General features: G+C 41.6%; 1 protein-coding gene across 2 annotated transcripts; it reads right to left on the reverse strand.

Annotated features, from left to right (window-relative positions):
- Positions 1-5,406: 5,406 nt before the first annotated feature.
- Positions 5,407-20,670, reverse strand: txnrd3 (thioredoxin reductase 3). 2 transcript variants are annotated; one of them, XM_029431645.1, is made up of 16 exons: positions 20,310-20,670; positions 19,650-19,710; positions 17,660-17,769; positions 14,927-15,034; positions 14,722-14,794; positions 14,433-14,615; positions 14,207-14,349; positions 13,716-13,831; positions 12,249-12,474; positions 11,834-11,926; positions 10,337-10,413; positions 9,363-9,519; positions 8,806-8,913; positions 8,035-8,130; positions 7,790-7,924; positions 5,407-6,631 (listed from the first exon to the last, which is right to left on the reverse strand). In XM_029431645.1, the coding sequence occupies exons 1-16, from the start codon at positions 20,424-20,426 to the stop codon at positions 6,569-6,571; spliced, it is 1,866 nt and encodes a 621-aa protein (XP_029287505.1). In that variant the 5' UTR covers positions 20,427-20,670; the 3' UTR covers positions 5,407-6,568. The 2 variants fall into 2 exon arrangements, with proteins under 2 accessions (XP_029287505.1, XP_029287506.1); XM_029431646.1 differs by having other exon boundaries at positions 14,496-14,615; positions 20,310-20,666.
- Between the last annotated feature and the right edge of the window lie 404 nt (positions 20,671-21,074).

Here is a 21,074-nt window from a genome sequence, read left to right on the forward strand (position 1 = left end):
CTAACATGACTTCTGAGGAATATGCATGTTTAAGAAAAGTGTGGAGTCTGGAGTGTCAAGCTACACCTATTTATATTTGTTTGTGTTATATTGTTTTCCACTGCACCACTTTGATGGGAGTAATTAATATATTTATGACTTTTTTGTTAATGTAAAAATAAAATAAAGACATAGATAAGTATTATATAAATACAACTGGACTGCTAAATGAATAAATACAATGTGGTGCTAACATGTAGGCCCATGACCTGAGCATTTCTAAAATCTTGGCTATGGTACTGGATGCGATGTACACTAATGTGCACATTCAGTACATACAAGCAATGTGTTAGGCAATGTCATGCTTTTATTTTGAAGCCAAAATGAGCAGATATCCGTTGTTATTCAGTTTGCCTCAGGTTGTCTTTACACGCTTTTGTGTTGCAGACAGCCACATGTGTTAGTCTAAAATGTGACAAACTGATGGATCGGTCTGCAGTGAGACATCTGCTGTTGACGTCTCCTCTACATCCCTTCATCAGTTACTTTTTAAGCAGCCGTCCTCCCCAATCATTGGCTGCATTCTGCAGTAAACTGTGAGAGTGCAGAGTCCATTCCACCACCAGTCAACTCAGATACAAACAATGTTTTCACATTTTTGGTGATTTCCCCAATAGATCTAGTCATCAATCTCACTTCTGGTGCAATTTATAGCAACATTTTGCCAAGTTATCTGCATCTGTCTTGTGTCTTGGACTGACTTAACGGGATGAGTCTGATGGAACAACATTCAATCAAACCCTAATCTCTTGATCCACTTCGGAATGTTGGCTCTTGCATGGTGTGTCGAGTATCAATAAATATGACAAAGTTACTCATAAAATACAGAAATCCTATCTGATATGGACATCATGCAGAGTTTAACCTCCACAGGAAAGAGCACATGACTGTGACATGTGAACCAGGCTGTGTGTTGTTGCTCCATCCATTGCAGGGCAGGAACTCTTTGTAGCAGAGCAGGGAGGACTTCCTGCAGAGATGCTTTTGACCTCTGACCTTTTTCACATTCCTCATGTCCATCCTCCCAGGAATCATGGATCCCATCCCTGGGGAAAGTCAGGATGGGTTAGGAGCCACACGACTGATCAAACCCCTGGTCTGGTGGCAAGACAGTGTGAAGCCTGTCAGTGTTTACTATGGAATGGGATGATGGGTAACCGCCGGGGGGGATAGGGCTGCACAGGAGTCGGTGCACATTCCCTCAATGGATGACCAATCAAACAAGAGATGTCAAGCAGAATCGATACATGGTCGAAGGTGACAGAAGGATGATTGGCGTAGAAAGTTTGAATCTGATCTGTGAGGAAAGTGACAATTGAAATTTACTGAACTACTCTAAAAATAGCACTCCCCACAAACATGGATGGAACATGCCTACCAGAGGTGGGGGGGGGGGGGGTCGCTTGGGGTTACACCTGCAAAATTTCACTGAAAGAGATGTGAAATGATTACAAAAAGATACAAAGTGACCACAAAGAGATGCAAAACAACTACAAAGAGACACACGACTACAAAGAGATGCATTATTGACTACAAAAAGATCAAAACACCCACAAAGAGACACAAAACAACTCTGAAAGCTATATAATAACTTGACTATTTTACAATGTCAATTCAATTAGTTAATAGGAAGATAGAAAGACTGTAGCTTTAGGTAAATGAGTAAAAAGAGCTTGTGTATTTATTTCTTTGTGTGTGTTTGTTTCAAAGGAACACACCTGTAATCTATGTGACTGGTGTTTCATCATAGTGACGGCCTGTATAAATGAGGACACAGTGACATAATGCAGAAAGAGCAAAGGTCCAATGCTCAACTCCCAGCTGGAGAGAAAACTCCACATGCTGCACACCGCCCTCTCCGCCCTCCTCTCCGCCCTCTCAGCCCTCCTCTAAACCTGCCCCGAAGATTCAGAGGAGGGTCACACGATGGTTTATGGGGAACATCATGTACAAAAGGAGCTGCAATGTTCATCAATGCAAAAGAAAAAAGAGATGTCTTGTCGATGATGCATTTAAACTCATTTTGATGCAAAACAAGTTGTTGTGGTAGCTCATCACAGCAGAAAGTATTCCTGCTCATACTTTGAGGATGTAATGGACTGGGGCAAGTTATTGTGTGAAGTCTATCATGCTGTAATAAAACAGGGAAAGTGTCCTCACGGTGCCTTCAGGACCAGGACAGGATGCACACGTGTGACACTGTGCTGCCCTCTGAAGGCCGATGACTGTAAGCAACTTCAGAGTGAACAGATGATGCAGATCAGAGCATGTGAATCAGATTACGGGTAGCTGCACATTATTTACATGTGTCACTCATGGAATCTAAATTGGGATATTTGAATAATTTGTTTTTTGTTAAATAAATTCAGTGTACATGTAAATGCATGAGTCCACTACAGACAGAGAAGTCATGCAAGCTATTAGTTTAAGGGTTGCTTTTCAAGTCTCGTTCAAATATGGATAGCCCAAATGTTGCTCCTAACAACATAGCACATTGTTTGTAACTCCTCTCTATTAAATGATTATAAAGTGTCAATAGAAATTAATATGTCTTAAAGTAATATTGATCATTTGTATATCAATTACTAACCGTAATAAAACTATGATAAAAACCCTCCAGCTTCACACACTTTTCTGATTCTTACAGGAAATTACGTTGAAATTAAATGAAATTAAACATTTCCAGGTAAAACCACGAACGGTTGCATGACTCAGTTGTAGATAAAGACAGATAATATCTTAATAATCAATCACCGAAACAGCATCTCATATTTGAAACTCACAGACAGACTTGAACTGATGCATATCATGCAGGTTTATCATTTCCTGAAAGCACAACTCAAAGGAATTTCCAGTCATTAAGTGTCCACGGCTGTAACATATGTGAGCTTTGATTATGTAAGTGCGGGTTCCACCAGTAGTTCCTGCTGGGAAACAATGATAAGGAGTGTGTTGTGAAATAGCAAGTCATAGTGAGACAGGCATGACTTTTGACTCGTCAGTGATTACACCCAAGTCTCTTTCTGGCAGCTTCCAGCGTTTCCAGGAAACCCAAGAAAGCAAAGAGGTTCAAGTTACATGACAGAAGACGAGGCCAGTCTGAAGTCCACTGATCTACTTCAGCTGTTTCAAGTGTCACTTCCTTATTGGAGGGCTGGTGAGAAAAAAGATTTAGGTTTTTAACAGTTGGTTGTTGCAAGATGTTCTCAAAAATAAAGTGAAAAAGAACTGAATTGTGCCACAAGGCAAAGAAACTCAAAAGTGTTTCTACTCACTTTATAAGATTTGGATCTTTGTTAGATTCATTTAAATGTGTTTGATCTATCACTTCAAAGAGACACAAAATGACAATAAAGGGAGTTTTTTAACGACATCATTTAAGGCACAAAAAGGAACACAAAAAACTACAAAGATAGAAAGACACAAAATGATTACAATCAGAATTAAAATGTCTACAAAAAACTTCTAACAATGTTCTTTAAGAAACAATAAATAAAAAGAGACAAAACATGACGACAAACAACCACATTAATTAGCTCTCTTTTTCACTTCGCATAACCCCCAGACTTTGTAAATACCACCTGTGTATTTCACTTGTGTTTGTTTATTTGACAATGCACTTACCACAGTTTTGTTTACGCAAATGAAAAGTGCGCCTATAAATACAATGTATTATTATTATTATTATTATTATTATTATTATTATTATTAAAACCTGGGAATAAAAAGGTGCAAGCTATATATTTTTTTCTAATACCCAATATTGGAAAAGCCGACATGAGACCGATGTGTTCCGAGATCTGGTAACACCACAGAGGACAGAAGTGAACCCTTCTGCACTATTGTCTCAGAGGAACTATGCTGTAAACGTAGGAGTCACATGGACACACAAGTAGCTGGTTGATTGTGCGGTTTAGAGAAATGAAATAAATTCAGTGTTTGATTGATCAACTCCTCAAAGCAGGTTTTAAGTTTTTAAAAGAGGTGCTGGTGCTCTGATACTCCACTCGCCGCTCATTCCTTTGCTTGTATGAAGATATAAATAAAGTGCAAACATAAAGAGAATCAGCAGGAGCTCAGCCTCTCAAACATGGTAATCAGGTCTTTGGTTGCTGTGCTCCTGGAACTACAGACACCAGTGAATCAATTAGCTCGTATCACTGACAGATCGCTAGATGGGTACCATCCAAATAAAACCCATCAAAGCCCGAGTTGTTATGGCAACCCATGCAGGTGACAGTGTTTTCAGATGGGAGCCTGTGAACCCAACAAAGGCTTCACACCAGCCCGGACACTATTGATGAACACTTGTGGAGGCTGAATAGTCCCACAGACTATTATCCCTCGCAGCTCTCTGATGTAGATCACAAGGGGCAGCTGAGTGTGACGCTCTGTGCCTGCGTACAGCAGCACTCACCTCTTTGTTTAAGCTGTGCTGAGATGTGGGAAATAAATAAAATCTAAGTAATATGTATATTCAATGGACCAATAAATTGTGAAATAAATCAAGAAAGTATTAAAACGACAGATTATCTCAACTTGTATTTAATCATTCTGTCAGCGTTGCAGGAGTGTTTAAAATGATATAACTTCACCCTGTGGCACCTTCATGCTGTCACATTTTGTTATAGCTCGCAGACCCTAACTTGAGACATTTTGACATGAAAAGTGTGATTAGGACAATACCATTATGAAATAAAAACAGGGCATTTTAAAATAAAACAAATACAAACTAACATTTCATAGTAAATCATAAATAAATAAATCACTATTTATTTGGCTCATTTAAAATATGTCAATACTTGAGATTATTTCAAAATGTCTCATTTATTTAGCATTGAGCACTTTAATACCTCCATACAGCTGAATGTAAAGTAAATATCTGTAATATGAAAACATAAACACTTTATCACTGGTGATACAATAATTCTCCACTTACATAAACTGTTGGATCATCACCAGAGGGGAACATTCTTGAAATGTGCTGAAATAAAAATTACTTATTACTCTTAAAGTTATTAATTTTGTGCTGCATGGAAAGTCTACAGGTTGTTATACATCTGAGTCATCCAGTAACTAATAAAACCCATGAAGCAAGTTTTGATTATCTACACAGCAGATAACCTTAACAGATAAATGGAATATGAATAACTATAATCTAAATAAAGGATCTTCCTGATGAACTGTAGCACCAGGAAACCAGGTCACATATTACACTGTTGCTCCCTCGTTTCCCCTTGAGGACTTCCATTTAAACCTATAAAGTTCATCTGTCACGTCTTTATTCAGGGTGACGAGCAGGTTGCTAAAGAACCATTACTCTGTAGACTTTCATTTGGATTTGCACAAGTAAAAGTCTGACAACCCTGAAGTTGAATGAATTCTTTATTAAATCTTGAAATAAGTAATCTACAGTGGTTTGACACCAACGAACAAGTCATTTATACAGATGACCAAAGTCAGCCACCGACAGCAGTGAGAACACTGTAGAAGAGTGAATACATCTTTGACACACACAAAGCAGACGCCAAGCCGCGACGAACGAGCATTAAATTAATTTAGTAAAAACTTGTGAAAATGTTTTTTCTTTTATTCTTTACAAACAACACTGTGGAAAATACAACACTGTGGAATTGTACTTTCAGCTTATCTGAGAAAGTGTTGTGATGCAGCACATCAAGGTTTGAAAAGGTGTAGATTTGCCAGCTCGTGATCTCTGCAGGCTTGTGAACACTTTGGAAGAGATGAAGGCAGAAAAACCCTGGTGCCTCCACACAGCACAGACGCACATGGACAGCTACATGCACGTGACTCAATTTCACCCTAAAGACAATAACGTGTGTGGAGAGATGAAGGCTCAACAGAAGAGAACAGACACATTTAATCCACACACACGATTAAATAATAAGTTTCCATCACAAGCTGGAGCAGAGTTCAGAGCTGTGCATCTATTCAAACCTTGGCTGTGTGCAAATTTAAAATCTATCTTACTGAAGTGAATTTCCGGCTTTATGCCTCATGTATACTGTATAATGAGAAGTGTTTGAAGGTGGGGGGTTGGACGAAGGGTTTGGATGCCATCAGGCGCTTCTGCAGAGGCAAATCGATCCTCGCCCACCTGGGAATTTCAGGTTACGGGCCAGGACGTCACAAACAGCCCAAACACACACGCGTACTCAGCAGTAATGTGTGTGTTGGTGCTCCTCTGAGAAGGACACGCTGGTGGAGCCCAGTGGAAATATCAGCAGAGTAACCCCGCTGTTCAGCAGGCTGCACTCATATCGTAGAGACTCGCACATCCTCAGCTCTGGCTCCTCTCAGTCACCTCTAAGATCCCGGCGGGCCTGCATGAGCACTTCACTCATACGGACGCTGGTCACGGTGTTTCGGTTTGTCCTGAGAAACAACTGCCCTGTAAACTGAGCAGCTGGAGGGGAGGCTGAGCTTAAAGGGCGACAGAGCTAAGATGAGGGGGGTTGGTAGGAGAGTCTAATATGAGAGCAGCCCACTAAACGAGCAGGGTTTAACCTCAGCAGCCGGACTGCGTGATGTCTCCACCAGAGCTCTTGGTCACCTCCAAAGTGGTAAAGATCTAAAAGGTTAAGGAGAAACACACAACGTCAGGTGGTGCAGCTTGTTCATGCAGCTTTCACTTGCTGTCTGCAAGTTCCAGGAACACATATTGGACATTTGAGGCTGGTTGGAAATAAAGATGTCAAAACTCATTGGCGGAACTAAGACTTTGGCTGTGCTCACACTACAAGCCAACTCTTGTTTTGTTGTTCAGATTATGTTTTTTAAATGTGGCCAATATCAGATTCCAGTGTCACGGTCCTGAACTGACCCGCATGTGCAAAACACGCTGTTGTACGGAAGTAAACATGGAGGCCATGAAGTTTTAATTATGGCTTTTTGTGGAGCAATGGCTGCTACTTCTGTAGGGAGTTGTGTGTGGATGTGGAGTCAGAGTCAGGAGGGAAATCGTGGCAGAAATGGCTTCACTGAAACAGATCTCATCCAAAATTTCAGGATGTCAAGGGATGCTTTTAACTTCATCTGTCAGCGCATTGCAAAAAGATCAGACTGATTTAGGACCACACACACCATTCCACATTAACATACTGAATGTGTAGATCTTTAAATTAAGCTAATGAATGCACCACATGTATCACAGTTGTCTAACAAAATAGACATTTCAATAAATTAATTCATCTTACAATCTGCAAAAAAACTAAACTTGATATAAAAAAAAAAAAAAATGCTCTTCAAACCCTGGCCACTAAAACAGACGTGTTAAGACTTTAAGCTGTGGCTGCACGGTTTTATGTGTTCTGATCAAATCTGGGTCTGGCACAACGGGATCATTTAGACTGTGAAAGAAAAACTAGCAAAGTGAGGAAGTAAGACATATTTCAGCAGGAAGCAAAAGGGTTATGACCTTGGCAAAGCTAATCAAAGTGCAGAGTTATTTTTGTGCCAACCTGCAATGCACAGACAGGACATCTACACACACACACCTTTGAGGTCAACAGTTTAAAAAAGCCTTTTGCTCTGCAGCATTTGGTCATTTCCAGCTTGTTCTTACTGGTAAGTCAACAGGATACTGTTGTAAAAAACAGCAATGTTTTTGTTCTACTGACAAATGTTGGACAAGTGCTGTCACCCATTAGATCCATCCATCTTTATATCTAGTTAGATCTATATGCATCTAGAGTATATCTATATAAAAACGACAGCCTTGACTTCTTACCTCAGCACAGGTTGGGTGGATGCCAATGGTGCCGTCCAGCTGCTCCTTAGTGGCACCACATTTCATGGCTACACCGAAACCCTGAGTCACCTCTCCAGCATTTGGACCCAGATAGTGGAACCCAATGACTCGATTCTACAGTGTGACAGGAACAACAAAACAGTCATTCATGGGACACAACAAGGGGTACCGGCTGCTGGTTACAGGCTCAGATTTGATACAAACTGTGAAAGTAATAATCTTACGTTGTCCAGCTTATTGCAGATGATCTTAGCGTAGCACTTGTTGTTGTCTCTGCTGGCCACAGTGAACTCCAGCGGCCAGAACAGACTGTGGTACACCTGAACACACAGAGCACAAACACAGATACTCTATTACAGTGCAAACAACAAAACTGCATTATATAGGCGAAGAATATGGTCACTCGAAACTAGTCATCATCCTTTGTGTTTTAGTGTGAATAAAAACAACCCTTATTTTAATGCAAACCATTAGCCACTTTACGACTCAGATTTCTCCCGATAACAAGTTTTTTATAGTATAAATTAAATCCCACGTTCAGAGAGTCTTTCCAACTTCTGATCACTTCTGGGAGAAATGTTTCCTGACTTCAGAACTTCAGCAGCTAATTCCGTCTCCGGTGTGGCAGCAGAGCGCCGCAGGTTCAGAACAACATTAATACGGACACGAGAAGTCGTCTGCTCGAAGACATAAAAACTACTTTTGTAAAGTTGCATTGTTCATATTTGCCTGTTTAGGCGCAATGTTTACAGAGATGCCTCTGCTGTCACTGCGGGGGGGGGAAATCTTTCATCTGCTTCGTGTGTGTCGACATGAAAAGTGACCGCAGTCTTTATTCTCCATGCCCTTATAAATATGCCTCATCATTAAAAAAAAACACGACTGGTATTAATATAATAATAATAATAGGAAATTTTACGACACTGTCAAGAAAGTCAAAAGCAACCACTGCATGGAAGTGAAAGCAGTGCTCTGTTTATTTACGTGCGTGTTACCTCGAGGTTGTCCTGCCCATAGAGCCCCATGGCTTTCTCCTCTGACAGACCACAGGAGCCGTACTCCAGTGGGGTGAAGACAGTGGTGGGAACGTTGACGTAGTCACACTGCACAAACACAATTAATGACAGTTAGTTAAGGGAAATAAAGCAGTCACACAATACTAGTAATAATTGAGGAGTGGCATATTTTACATCAATTAAGGAGGGAGTCAGAACATTTTAATAAGCTAAATAAATAAGAGATGAGGTTTTCACAGTAGATTCAGACACAGCTGTGAGCCAAATGTCAAACTAGTAAGATAATTCTACCATTAAAATTAAGTATGAATAAAAGCCGCAAAACATTCACCTCTTTCTGTGGCACACCTAAATCATTGTTTTTAAAACGTGACCAAATCACTTTAATGGAGATCACCTGTGTGTCAAGCTGTATGACCACATTAACACAATCAAGATGAACAAGTTTACTTCCACCATTATTTATTAAATATAGGCCATGCCATTTTTACAAATCATCATTGTAATGGTATGTGCAAGTGTCTCTTAATGCCGACCTTGAGTGTTGCGCCCCCGTAGAGGCGTCGTGCCAGCAGCCTGCCAGCCTGGATGGCTACAGGCGTCAGCTCCCACTTGCCTTCCAGAATGTCTCCAATAGCGTAGATGTGAGGCACATTGGTCTGCTCTTCATCGTTCACTGGGATCTTTCCATTCCTGGAGGATGGTGCAGAGGTTGTGAGTGAGAACATACTATAGCGCATTTAAATTTCAACTGCTTTTAAATTGAAAACATTTTTTTTTTTGACCAACTAAATTTCTAAATTTAAAGTCTGAAATGGGCCGATTCTGATTAATAATCTTTACTCAATCTTAGTTTTTATTGAAAGGAACAACACATACATGCAGCAGAGGACATGTATGTATCCACCACTGTAATGCAGCAGTGCAAGCAAGCCGACTGATGGCCCCTGAAAGCAGTGGCCCTCTGGCTGTGTCTCAGCTTCAGAGTACTACTAAGGTCATAAGACTGGGTCCATGTGACCCACCAATCGCTCTTTTAAGCTGGCCTCATACTGTCTTAAACCCTGTTGGCCTAATAGGCTGAACCAGTCAGTCATTCACAAAATAGTGGACAGACAACATCCTAATGGCTACATTTCCAATGCACATGACTTCATAATTAAGCAGACAACAGGAAATGTATTGATGACATCAACCCATATTGAATAAATAGATTAATAAATAAGAGCAGACAATGCAACATTATGACAACAGCATAAAAAGCTCTTAGATAATTTGTTTTACAGCATAAAATTTAAAAAAAAGCAGCTGATACGCTGCACAGGGACACCCCTCCTCTCTCCCTACACACAGCCCCAACACACTCACACTCCACCTCTGCAGAGAGCCATGGGACAGCAATAACTGCTGAATCACCATGACTGTACCACGAGTCTTAAAGGCACAGGCCGCCCCATGCAATGGGATGGACGCATGTGGAAGAAAAAAAGATACACAGTAATAAACTTACTTGGGGTTGACTTTGACCCCCGTCTTGTCCAGGCCGACCTTGTCTGTGCATGCGTCTCGGCCCACTGCTATCAACACCTGAACAAAGAAATGGTTTGTAGTTTAAAGGAAGTCCTCGGGTCATTTCTGCAGGGAAGTTTTTATTTTTTTATTTACACAAGACTGACTAAATGTAGGCTTGAGACATAAAGTGTTGTAAAAACTAGAGAGAAGAAAGAAGGTACTGCAACATATTCATGACTTAGTTTACACTCCAAGATCCTTTTATACTGTTTGGTATCAACCCTGTGGGACAGCTTAAAATAAGGGCCAGTGTGTAGTATTCAGGGTGTATAAGCAAAGTAAAATCACCTGCAACTAAGAATCGTTATTGTTGTTTTCGTTACCTTGGAATGAGCCCTTTATATCTACATTAGGAGCGGTCCTCTTCCATGAAGTCTACTATGTTGCACCACCATGTTGCTACAGTAGCTCAGATCTGACACACCAAACACTGGATCTAGAGAGGGCCTCTCCCGGTTTTATATTACCCGCAGGCAAGATACAGCGGTTTTGCACTTGGCGGCACTTTACTGCAGTCTTGTAAAGGGAGGGTTAAGGTGAGGGGTATTCAGCTGGTTTAATCTGCAACCGAAACGCATGACTATCGGCAAAAACAGTAATTTTACCTCAAAGAACACGAAAGTCGTTGGTCTACCGCTGCTCACTCGGTGTGTTGTTAACTTTGGTGAATCCGATCGAGAGCATCGATAAAGGCTTCAGTGACCCGTCAGAAAGAGCCGTCTGACGGCACGGTAAAGCGGTGAAAATATTCTAAATATAGCGTACACTAAAACTGATGTATTTTAGGTGGCTAAAATTTGTTTTGCTGCTGCCCCCGTCCACAACAGTACATTGCTCAGCTTTCATGCTGTAACTCCCGTCTGCTACTCCAAACTGGGGGCGAGACAACCGCCATCTGCTGACTATGGAGAATTCCCTTATACAACCCTACATCAAGAAATCTGAAATATCCCTTTAACTTTAGAACAACTTGGAATCTTTATGGCTAGTTAGCTGGCTAGCATTAGCAGCCTTTTTACATTATACAAGTATACTGTGTAGGTTACTGTGTCTGTTGATTCAGAATCATTTTAGCACATTTGTTGCTCTAGCTAACACAAGCTAACTGGCTAAAGAGTTTCATACAAGGAACATCCTTGGCTCAGTGGCAGGCCCCCCTGTGGTGAACAATGCCATTACGAAATAAAAACGGACATTGGACATTTTAAAAATTAAAAATAAAGTCTATAATTAAATATACATTATGAGTTTTAATAAATTCATATAAGTTTGATTATTTTATACAATTAATTAAATTGTAATAAATGTATTTTATTTTTTATTTAATATTGAACAGTTTGGGATTCCCTATAAAATTGGCCCAGAAAGAAACAAATCATTTCCACAGTACTCTACGACAGTAAGAGATGGGAAGGATGAACCAATCAGTACGTACAGTGTTGTACTCTCCCTCGATGATCTCGTCGCTTTCGGTTGACTTGGATGTCACCTTCAGCCTGCCAGGAGAGCCTGCTTCCAGCTCCTCCACCTGACACACACAGATGCATGAAGTCAGAGACAAATGGTACAAAATGGTACGACAGTAAATCTGATGCAGATTACAATTACACAGTTCAAAGTTTGCTGACCACCAGTTGCCTTTGCTACCAATGGAGGCTCCTTCGTGAAATTGTTTTAAAAAAAGTCAAAGAAAATCTTTCAAACGAAAAAATGTGACTTTAATTATATGCTGTAATTTGTATGAGTTATACACCTTTCCACTGCAGCGAGCCACATTGAAACAAACATGCTTTACTTTGCCGTGTGAAAATTAAAGTGCTTTCTCAACTAAAACACCAGTGAACCCTCACCTTTACTGGCACATATTTGCGGAGGAACTTGACGCCGTGCTCTTCCATGTGCTCTCCGGCACGGTTGGCCATGTCCTGGTCGAAGCCCCTCAGCAGGATGGACCGGACCATGACGGTGACATCAATACCCAGGCCGGCCAGGAAACCACCGCACTCCAGAGCCACGTACGACGCCCCGATCACCAGGGTCTTTCCCGGGCAGTGAGGCAACGAGAAGAGGTCGTCACTGGTGGACAGACAGACACCCTGCGATTCAGCTAACGATAACTTATCAAATTGCTTCTAAGGGAGTCAGCATTTCTGTTTAAAAATAATGACCCAGTTCAGATGCATTTTCAAAGCATAACATACATGTTGCTGTGACAGCGACACTCCTCTCTCAACACCAAGGTTTCAGTTATTTGGTAATTAGCGGGGGTTTTTTACCCAGAAAATCTGTTGAAGTCAGACATATTTAAATATGCATATACATAATGTACACTTTGGCTACATTGAAGACGCAACGGATGTGGACTGTTCACAGAGCGGATGTGTATCTTTTTACTGGCTACACCTGCACCTGGACGTGTAGGGTTGTGCGAGTCACAGGAAAAACTAAAAGATTCGCTTTTGTTTTGAAATTGTTTCTTCAGTTTTTGGACCCAGCACAGCGCTGTGAAACCTCCCCTTTTTGACCGAGTTAGTGTAACATGGGTAAGTTAACATATACAGACGACAGTAGGCTATGTAAGGGGTGAAGTTACTGAGCAACCGGCAGCTGGTACTGCAAATACGCTCATTGAGTAATTTCCTGTATATCGGTAGTTACATTTCCCCCCCCCCCCCCCCCATTTCTGTGTAAAAAGGTCGACGCCCACCTTGTGTACAGAATATAAATACAAGACTGGCCTAATCCTTTGTAGATAGGATCACTTAGGCGCTGCTCTCATGCCTGGTGGAGCCACTTTCATTGATTATAGTGGAAGCGTTGTGTAACAGCAGCCGGTCTGCAAAGCGTAAATATTATAAATCTACATGCTATGATAATGAAAATCTTTATATAGCCTGCCTATTAATTGTTTACAAGCTCAATACACACATAATATTTAACCAGAATTTTCCCTTCTTTGTCCGGGACATTTAAATCTTCCAGGAGACATGGACGGCACTGATTTTTATCTAACGGAAACAGAGGTTTTGAGGGACTAAGCGAGCAGCATGAGACCATTTGTAGGTTGCCAAAACAGCAGCATAATCACTGAAGACACCTGAGGATAATATTACATAACATTATGATTGACGGGAGATTAACGGATGCAGAGGAAAAGCCACCCGCAGAGAATACAAGCATCCAGAGGATTAAAGGGTGTGTTTGTGTTTTCAGAGTTGTTCAAAAAGAGCTTTGGATGGGGCTTCTAGTAACACAGCCTCTCTCTGGATAGGGCTGGTGGTGTTACAGCCCCCATACAACGGGCACTGTGCTCTCACCTGGTGATGCAGTACTCCTTGTCTCCAGGGATCCCCAGGTAGCGCGGCCTCTCGCCTGTAGCCAAGACAAACTTAGCCGCTGTGTAAAATGTCTCCTTCCCTCGTTTGTTGATCGCCTGTCAGAAAATACATACAGGAGCGCTGAGATATTGTTGACGCTAGGAACACAGAGCTGACTGACTAATCAAGCAGAGTAGTAGGCCAATCATGTGCAGGATGCTTTTGGTGCAGCTAGTGATGTGATCAAGTAGGAAAGCCAGCAACAACGGGGAGGTTAAATATTTAACAAAGCCTGTTCAAGACAAACGAAACAAGAAAATGTGTTTCCACAACAGGCGAGACCACATTTCAAAATCGATCAATATGCAACTCTAAAAAGTTGCATATTGCCGCTTGTCGAGTCTTCCGAGACTGGAACCAAACCAGCAATCCCAGTTAAACATCTGTACAAGTTCATTCAAGGTTAGTTTGTATCACAAGTACTCATTTACCTTGATTTTGTGGGGTTCAATGAACTCTGCATAGGCATTGACATAGTTGACATTCTTGTCTCTCAGTGCCACCCTGTAGCCCCAGTTCAGTGAGCCAATGTAGTTGTTCACTGCAGTCTTCATCGTGTCCCAGTTGTGCTTCACTGAGTACAGACAGACGTCCATTATTAGAATCAGTGGAATGCCAACAAGTACTACTACTGACAAGGCTTGCCTCTAAATTTACCACGGCAAACCGGTGCGATGTCCCCCCTTCGTGACCTCCGCGGTCGGTGCTCTGAGCCCTCACCTTTCTCGTCAAACTCCCAGCCGAACTTGCGTGCGTCCTGCATGGCGGTGCCCAGCATGGCCGTTTGGTGCATCAGCTTCTTGGGAATGCAGCCCACGTTCACACAGGTACCACCGAGACCTGATCACCACAGCAGAACACATTAACAACACGTGAAAATGGTCAGTTACCGACCAAATTAGATTCAAAGATGCATGACTAGGCATCCTAAAGTGAAGTATCTTACCCCAGCTGGTTCCCTTTGGGGTGGGCACAACATAGTCCAGCACCATGGCCTTCTTCCCCAAAGCAGCAGCTTCCTATTATTAAACAGAGCCAATGTTACCGCAACATCACATAAATCCATAATTTATTTCTGGATTTCATACATTTCTGCAGTTTGTATTGTGTTAATGAATAATGTTACACTGTTATAAATTTAATTGTGTCACCTTTGAGCAGGCCAGGCCTCCAGATCCTCCTCCGATGACGATTAGGTCGTAGTCATAAGCGTCATTTTCTCCGCACAGCAGCTCCTGCAGGCTGCCGTCTTTATGAGCCTAGCAGAAACATTAACACAATGTTGCATCAATAGAACACATGTATGTCGACCATGGGGATGCATAACTCATATCAAATATATAGAATAACTAAAACGCAATCAAATCATCAACAGGCTTTCTCATAACAGCTGTTTATATTAACTAGTAAGTGTCCCAGTCTGAGCATCACCATTTCAAATCAATTTTATTTATACAGCCCAATATCACAAATGTGTCTGTGCTTTACAGACTGTACAGGATACAACACCCTCTGTCCTAAAAACTCCCTATTTCAATACAAATCTATTCAATAATTACAAATTATTTTCATAAATTGATAATTCCTCATGCAAAAATGGCTGAAAATGCTGTTTTCAGCCTCTCAAATATGGAGATTCCCTGCTTTTCTCTGTTTTATATCATATTAAACTAAATGTCTTGTTTAGTCAGTCCAAAACACAAAAAATATTCAAAGACATCTAACTAAGACGGAGATGGATATTTCAGTATTTTATAGACCAAACGATTTATCAAATAATCTAGAAAATAATCAGCAGATTAATTAATAACTTAAATATTTTTTAGTGGCTGCCCTAATGCATTCAACAGTAACACTGAGGCTGCATTAGCCAGCGGACACTAACAAGTAAGTCATGAATGTTTGCAGAAAATGGAGGTTGATGCTGAGGATACATGTTGCGTGCGCCCTAAAAACTAATCGGCACAGTTCCAGTTTGGCAGTTTCCACTTTACTTCAATAAAAAGGCAAATAAAAACAGCACATGCCATTAATGCTCATTTAAAGACAGTTCCATGCAGCATGCAAGTACATGACGCATGTACCAACAGCAGAATAATAATACATTTTATTTGGAGGCCCCTTTCAAGACACCCAAGGCCACCGTACAAAATACAAGAGATAAAAACAGCAGGACATTGGAGAGCAAACAAACAATGCCAGAGATATGGTTGAGACACAGGAAGAAAGCAGTAAAGAGAAAAGGGGGGAGGACACAGGATGATTGATACTACAGAGAGTAGGCCAGTTTTGAGTTGGGACTTGAATGTTGTAACAGTTTCGGACTGTCAGATGTGTGGGGAGGGATGGAGTTCCAGAGCTTGGGAGCAGTGCAGCTGAAGGCCCTGGCACCCATGGTGATGAGGCGTGATGTGGGGGTTGTCAGTAGATCAGCTGAGGATGAGCGGAGGGAGCGGGAGGGGGTATACTCCTGAAGGAGGTCACTTTGCTAGGTGGGAGCGGGTTTGTAGGTGAGCAGGATATTTTGTAGTTGATCCGAGATTCAACAGGGAGCCAGTGAAGTTTCAGGAGAATGGGGGTGATGTGTTCAGAGGATTTGTTGCGGGTCGTGATCCGGGCAGCGGCGTTTTGGATGATTTGAAGTCGGTTGAGCAGTTTGGTTGGAAGGCCCGAGAGAACAGCATTACCGTAGTCGATCCGTGATGTCACAAAAGCGTGGACCAAGATTTCTGTACTGGATTGGGACAGGCGGAGTCTGAAGATGTTGTGCAGGTGGAAAAAAGCAGTGCGGGTGATGTTCTTTATGTGGGGTACAAAGGAGAGGGTGCTGGCAAGAGTGACACCAAGGCTCTTGACTTGACTGGAGAACGGTACGGAGAAGCCATCGATGATGAAGTTTGGGGCAGTGGAAGTTTGTGTTTTGGATAAAGTGCTTTTGGAGCCGATGAGAATGGCCTCGGTTTTGTCGCCATTGAGTTTCAAGGAGTTCCTGGTCATCCAGCTCTGAACGTCTTGTAGGCAGGTGGTGAGGGATGTGGGCGGGAGGGCAGTGGTGGGTTTTGTAGAAATGTAGACCTGAGTGTCATCGGCATAACAGTGAAAGTGGACATTGTGGTGGCGGAGGATAACAGCACCTCTCCTGTAACTCTGTTACTCTAACATTAATTTAACAAACTAGTCCAGCTTTTGGGTTGTTACTGTTCCTGCAGTGGAAAAGAGCTAGTAGATTGTAGTGGTTGAATTCAATATGAAAAAAAGTGATTGTGCATCTGTGTCAACACTTAACATCTGTTAAAAGATAAAGTTATTGTTTATAACTATCCATCTACACAACCTGCTGCAGTCTGTTAATCAGCTGAGAGATTCAGTGTTACAAATGCTGCCTGCACTCCACTTAAGCAGGTGTTCTGGCTCATGCCACTCCTGAACCAAGCTGCACAGACAAATAGAGTTCAGCACTTTAAATTAAGACACAATAAGAGTTCCCTCCACCAAGCCCACCATCTTCCTGCATCAGGACACTTCAGAGGGCTTACAAGGTACATCCATGGCTCAATGGCATGTGCTCGTAGCACACCCTCATGTTTTGGTTACACCTTTCCACTCCTGCTGCGACATGGCATTCTTTTGTTTGGGATACCATTCATTTCATGCCAGTCTTGTTTATGCAAATTAAAAAAAGAAGTAGGTTGAGTTTCAGCTCGAGCCAAACAGGTTTGTTTGTGCAAAAGGTCGAGCATTAGAATAAGCCACATGATTGAGTAACATTTCATGGCAATCATCTATGGAGAAGATATGCAACTTTTACAGGTTGACTGTTGACTGTTTTAAGGGATTTTAATCCCTTTAAGACAGTCAATTAGATACACACATTTGCCCCTCACCTGCAATGTTTTGTCACAGCCGCCAACATGTGTCTTGTTGATGAAGACATTAGGAACACTTTTCTGTCCAGTCATCTCGAGCAGCATATCCTGGTAGTTGGTTCCATCCTCTGGACAGAAGGGTTAATGTTGTTTAAGTGCATGTGGAGTTGTGGCTGTTGAGTACTGAGCATTTCTTAAATACATCTTATGGTACAGGGTGAGTAATACACAAGGTCTAGGCATAAATTATAAAAAAGGGGAAGCATGATATGACACAAATGTCAGTGTTTCTTCGATTGGCATTTAGTGCAGGGTTGGGGAACCTCCGGCCTCCGGGCCATATACGGCCCACGAGACCATTTGATCTGGCCCTCGAGGTAATTCATAAACGCACGCAAAATAATCCACTAGAAAAAGAAACAAATAAATCTAGACAGCAATAGATGGGAGACTGTTTTTCCTGGCCAAGGTCAGGATCCTTGAACACAACACAAGTGGAACGTGTCATCACGTGGTCACGTCATGTCAAAAAACTTCAATATTAAACGAGACGGTTATTGACATCAGCGAATGCAGCATGGCGAGTGTTAAACAGAAAGGTGGACGCGGAATGTCGCACTTTCCGGGAGAAATGGACGAACGACTATTTCTTTGTGGAAGTAAAAGGCCAGTGGGTCTAGTTTGTGAGGACGTGCTTGCTGTGATGAAAATTAAAAAATAATCTTGAGTCATTACAGCACGAAACATGCCGAACTGCACGAGCTGAAAGGACGAGTGCGTTTGGATAAAGTTAACGCTCTTCGGCGGAGTTTGGTCCAACAAGCACCTCTCTGCAGAGCGGAACATACAAACATGGAAAGATAGAGAGGTAGACCACCACACCAAGAACAGACTATTCCACCACTGCTGTGCAATTATCACTGCCATTTACAATACTCACTTTATTTTCTATCAACCTCTTGGTACTTATATTATTTTTTATCCTATTTAATTATTGTGTACTGCCTTCTTACTTCATATGTTCTTTTGCTGTGACAAGATACATTTCCCTGTTGTGGGACTAATAAAGGATTGTTTTCTGATAAAACAGAAAGATACATGGATAAACAAAAGTTGCCTTTTTTGCACTGCATGAAAGAAAAGTGAAATGAATGGGCTGCGTCTTAAAAGAATTTGCAGAGGTTATGAGTTCAATAATTAGTACGGCCCTCGAAGGATGTTGTAAAAAATAAAATGGCCCTTGATCGGAAAAAGGTTCCCCACCCCTGCTTTAGTGCAACAGCTAGCCTCCTTTCTGTGCTCACACCATGGCCACTACGACAAGTACAAACAGAGGCTGTGCTCAGCTTTGGAAGATTGTTACACTCCAACAACAGTGGAAATACTCTTTTTCAGCCTTAGCAACAAGATTTGACTTTGTCGGGTCAAGTTTCCTCTTGCGGGCAAACTATGCTTCAGCAGTTATTGCCCAATCTAGCTAAAGTTAGTGGCCCAATATGTATGTGATACATTTGATAAGCAAATGTCCTAAACTGATTGATCTTATTCTTAATGGTGAGTAAGTTGGTCAATCATTGATTGACTAATCATCAACATCCCTACATACTTCCTTCAACATACAGCTGAGACATCAGTCACTCTACAGACAGAGCAGAGTTTAGAGTTGTCTGAGAAATGGCATGAGGCCAAGGTATCTTCTGTGAGTGACTCAGCATGTTCTGTGCTGTTGCAAAGTAAACCACAGCACAGTCTGGGGAAACAACTTTTCTATTTCTAATATAGCATGGTGGATCATTTCCGACTTTGTTGGCAGAAAACTGTAGATTCAAACTCAAACCATCAAAATATATTTTACATTTACATCATATTAAGCAAGATAACACCGGTAACACTTTACTTTAAGCCTCACATTTGGCATGTATAAGCACTATATAGATATGAGGACATGAGTAACTTGCTGTTTACTAATGTACAGTATTTGTCAGCTACTGTAACATCTCCAGCTTACCTATTAGATCCAACTCCACCACATTACACTCCACTTTCAGCTCTTTGAACAAGTCTTTCACCTACAGAGAAACATGTGAAAAGATATACATCAATTTCCTCACATGACACAGGATCTCCAAATACACAAGAAAGCCATTACATTAGCAAGGGTACACTTAAAACGTTGCTTTGTTTAATTAAAACCCTAGTTAGCTAACCTAAGGTTACATTAGATTAAATCACTTAACTCATCACCTAAAAGTGAGAACTTTAGAGAAATAAGTACTAACGTTACTTGTGTGTGACTAATTGATACTGAGTCTTATACCTGGAGTCTAATTAATTGTTAAATTAGCCATGAACTCTAAATTATGTAACTAACTTTGTTTTGTCCCACCGCATTCAGATAAGCAGCTAACACGTTTGTGATGTAACTAGATATTATCTCCTCCAAATATCCAACTACGGTTAGCGGTTTATGGTTAATTGTTTTGTGTGACTTGGCTGATTTAAAGTAATAAAAAAACTTTCAGCTTCCAACGAAGCGAAGTCGCTGGCTGCAATAACGTGACATGGAGTAGCCAGCAATTAGACAAAGCCAGTGTACTTCGAGGGAGAAGATGGAAGTTTCCGACCGGCGTAAGCAAGGTCCCCCTCTGCGACACAATGTATGCCTTACCTTGACACAATACGGACAGTAGCTTTTACTGAAAACCATGACTTGATTGGAGTCAATAAGCAGCTGTATCCGAGATTTGAGTTCATTCTTCCCGGTGTCTTTTTCGATGGGAGGCATTTTCAAGGTATTCCCGTCTGCCTGCGCAGGGCAAGCCTCGAGAGACGGTTGACGATAGAAAGAGGGAAAGTTAAACTGCACCAACTCTCTGAGTAAATGCTCGAATGTCTCGCGGCCCTTTCTCCAAGACAAAATATGAAAGCAGCTGGCCCGCGGGGTTGACCTCGGTTCCTGTCTCTCTGCCGTCAGCAGCTCGTCTACCGACCGCGCCAAACGTCTTTTGCCATTTCTTGTTTCGCTACTTTGGGAGCGCTCGATCTGCTGCAGCGTGTTCACCGTCTATTGCGTTGCCCATCATTGCCAACAGGAACAACTCCACCCACACGGCCAACGCCGTGCTTCAAAACGTGCATACGTACACAAACGTCACAGGGTTGCCTATTTTAATGCCGTAAAAGCACAACTATTACCCCCCCCCCCCCCCCAAATATTCTTATTGAAGCCAGAGTATTTAATTGGACACGTGTTTGCATAAAAAAAATAAAGACCTCATTCTAGTTGGGAAGACGATAACAAAAATAAACGGGTTAACAGGCACCCCTGGAAGACAGCTAATCCTAAATGAAGATACAAATGAAGTGAAGAAGACCGTGGAGCATGTATACAGGACTACATTTGATAGTAACGGAATGTAAATCCAGTATTGAT

The sequence above is a fragment of the Cottoperca gobio genome, chromosome 5 (assembly GCF_900634415.1).
Source record: "Cottoperca gobio chromosome 5, fCotGob3.1, whole genome shotgun sequence".
Lineage (NCBI taxonomy): Eukaryota > Metazoa > Chordata > Actinopteri > Perciformes > Bovichtidae > Cottoperca > Cottoperca gobio.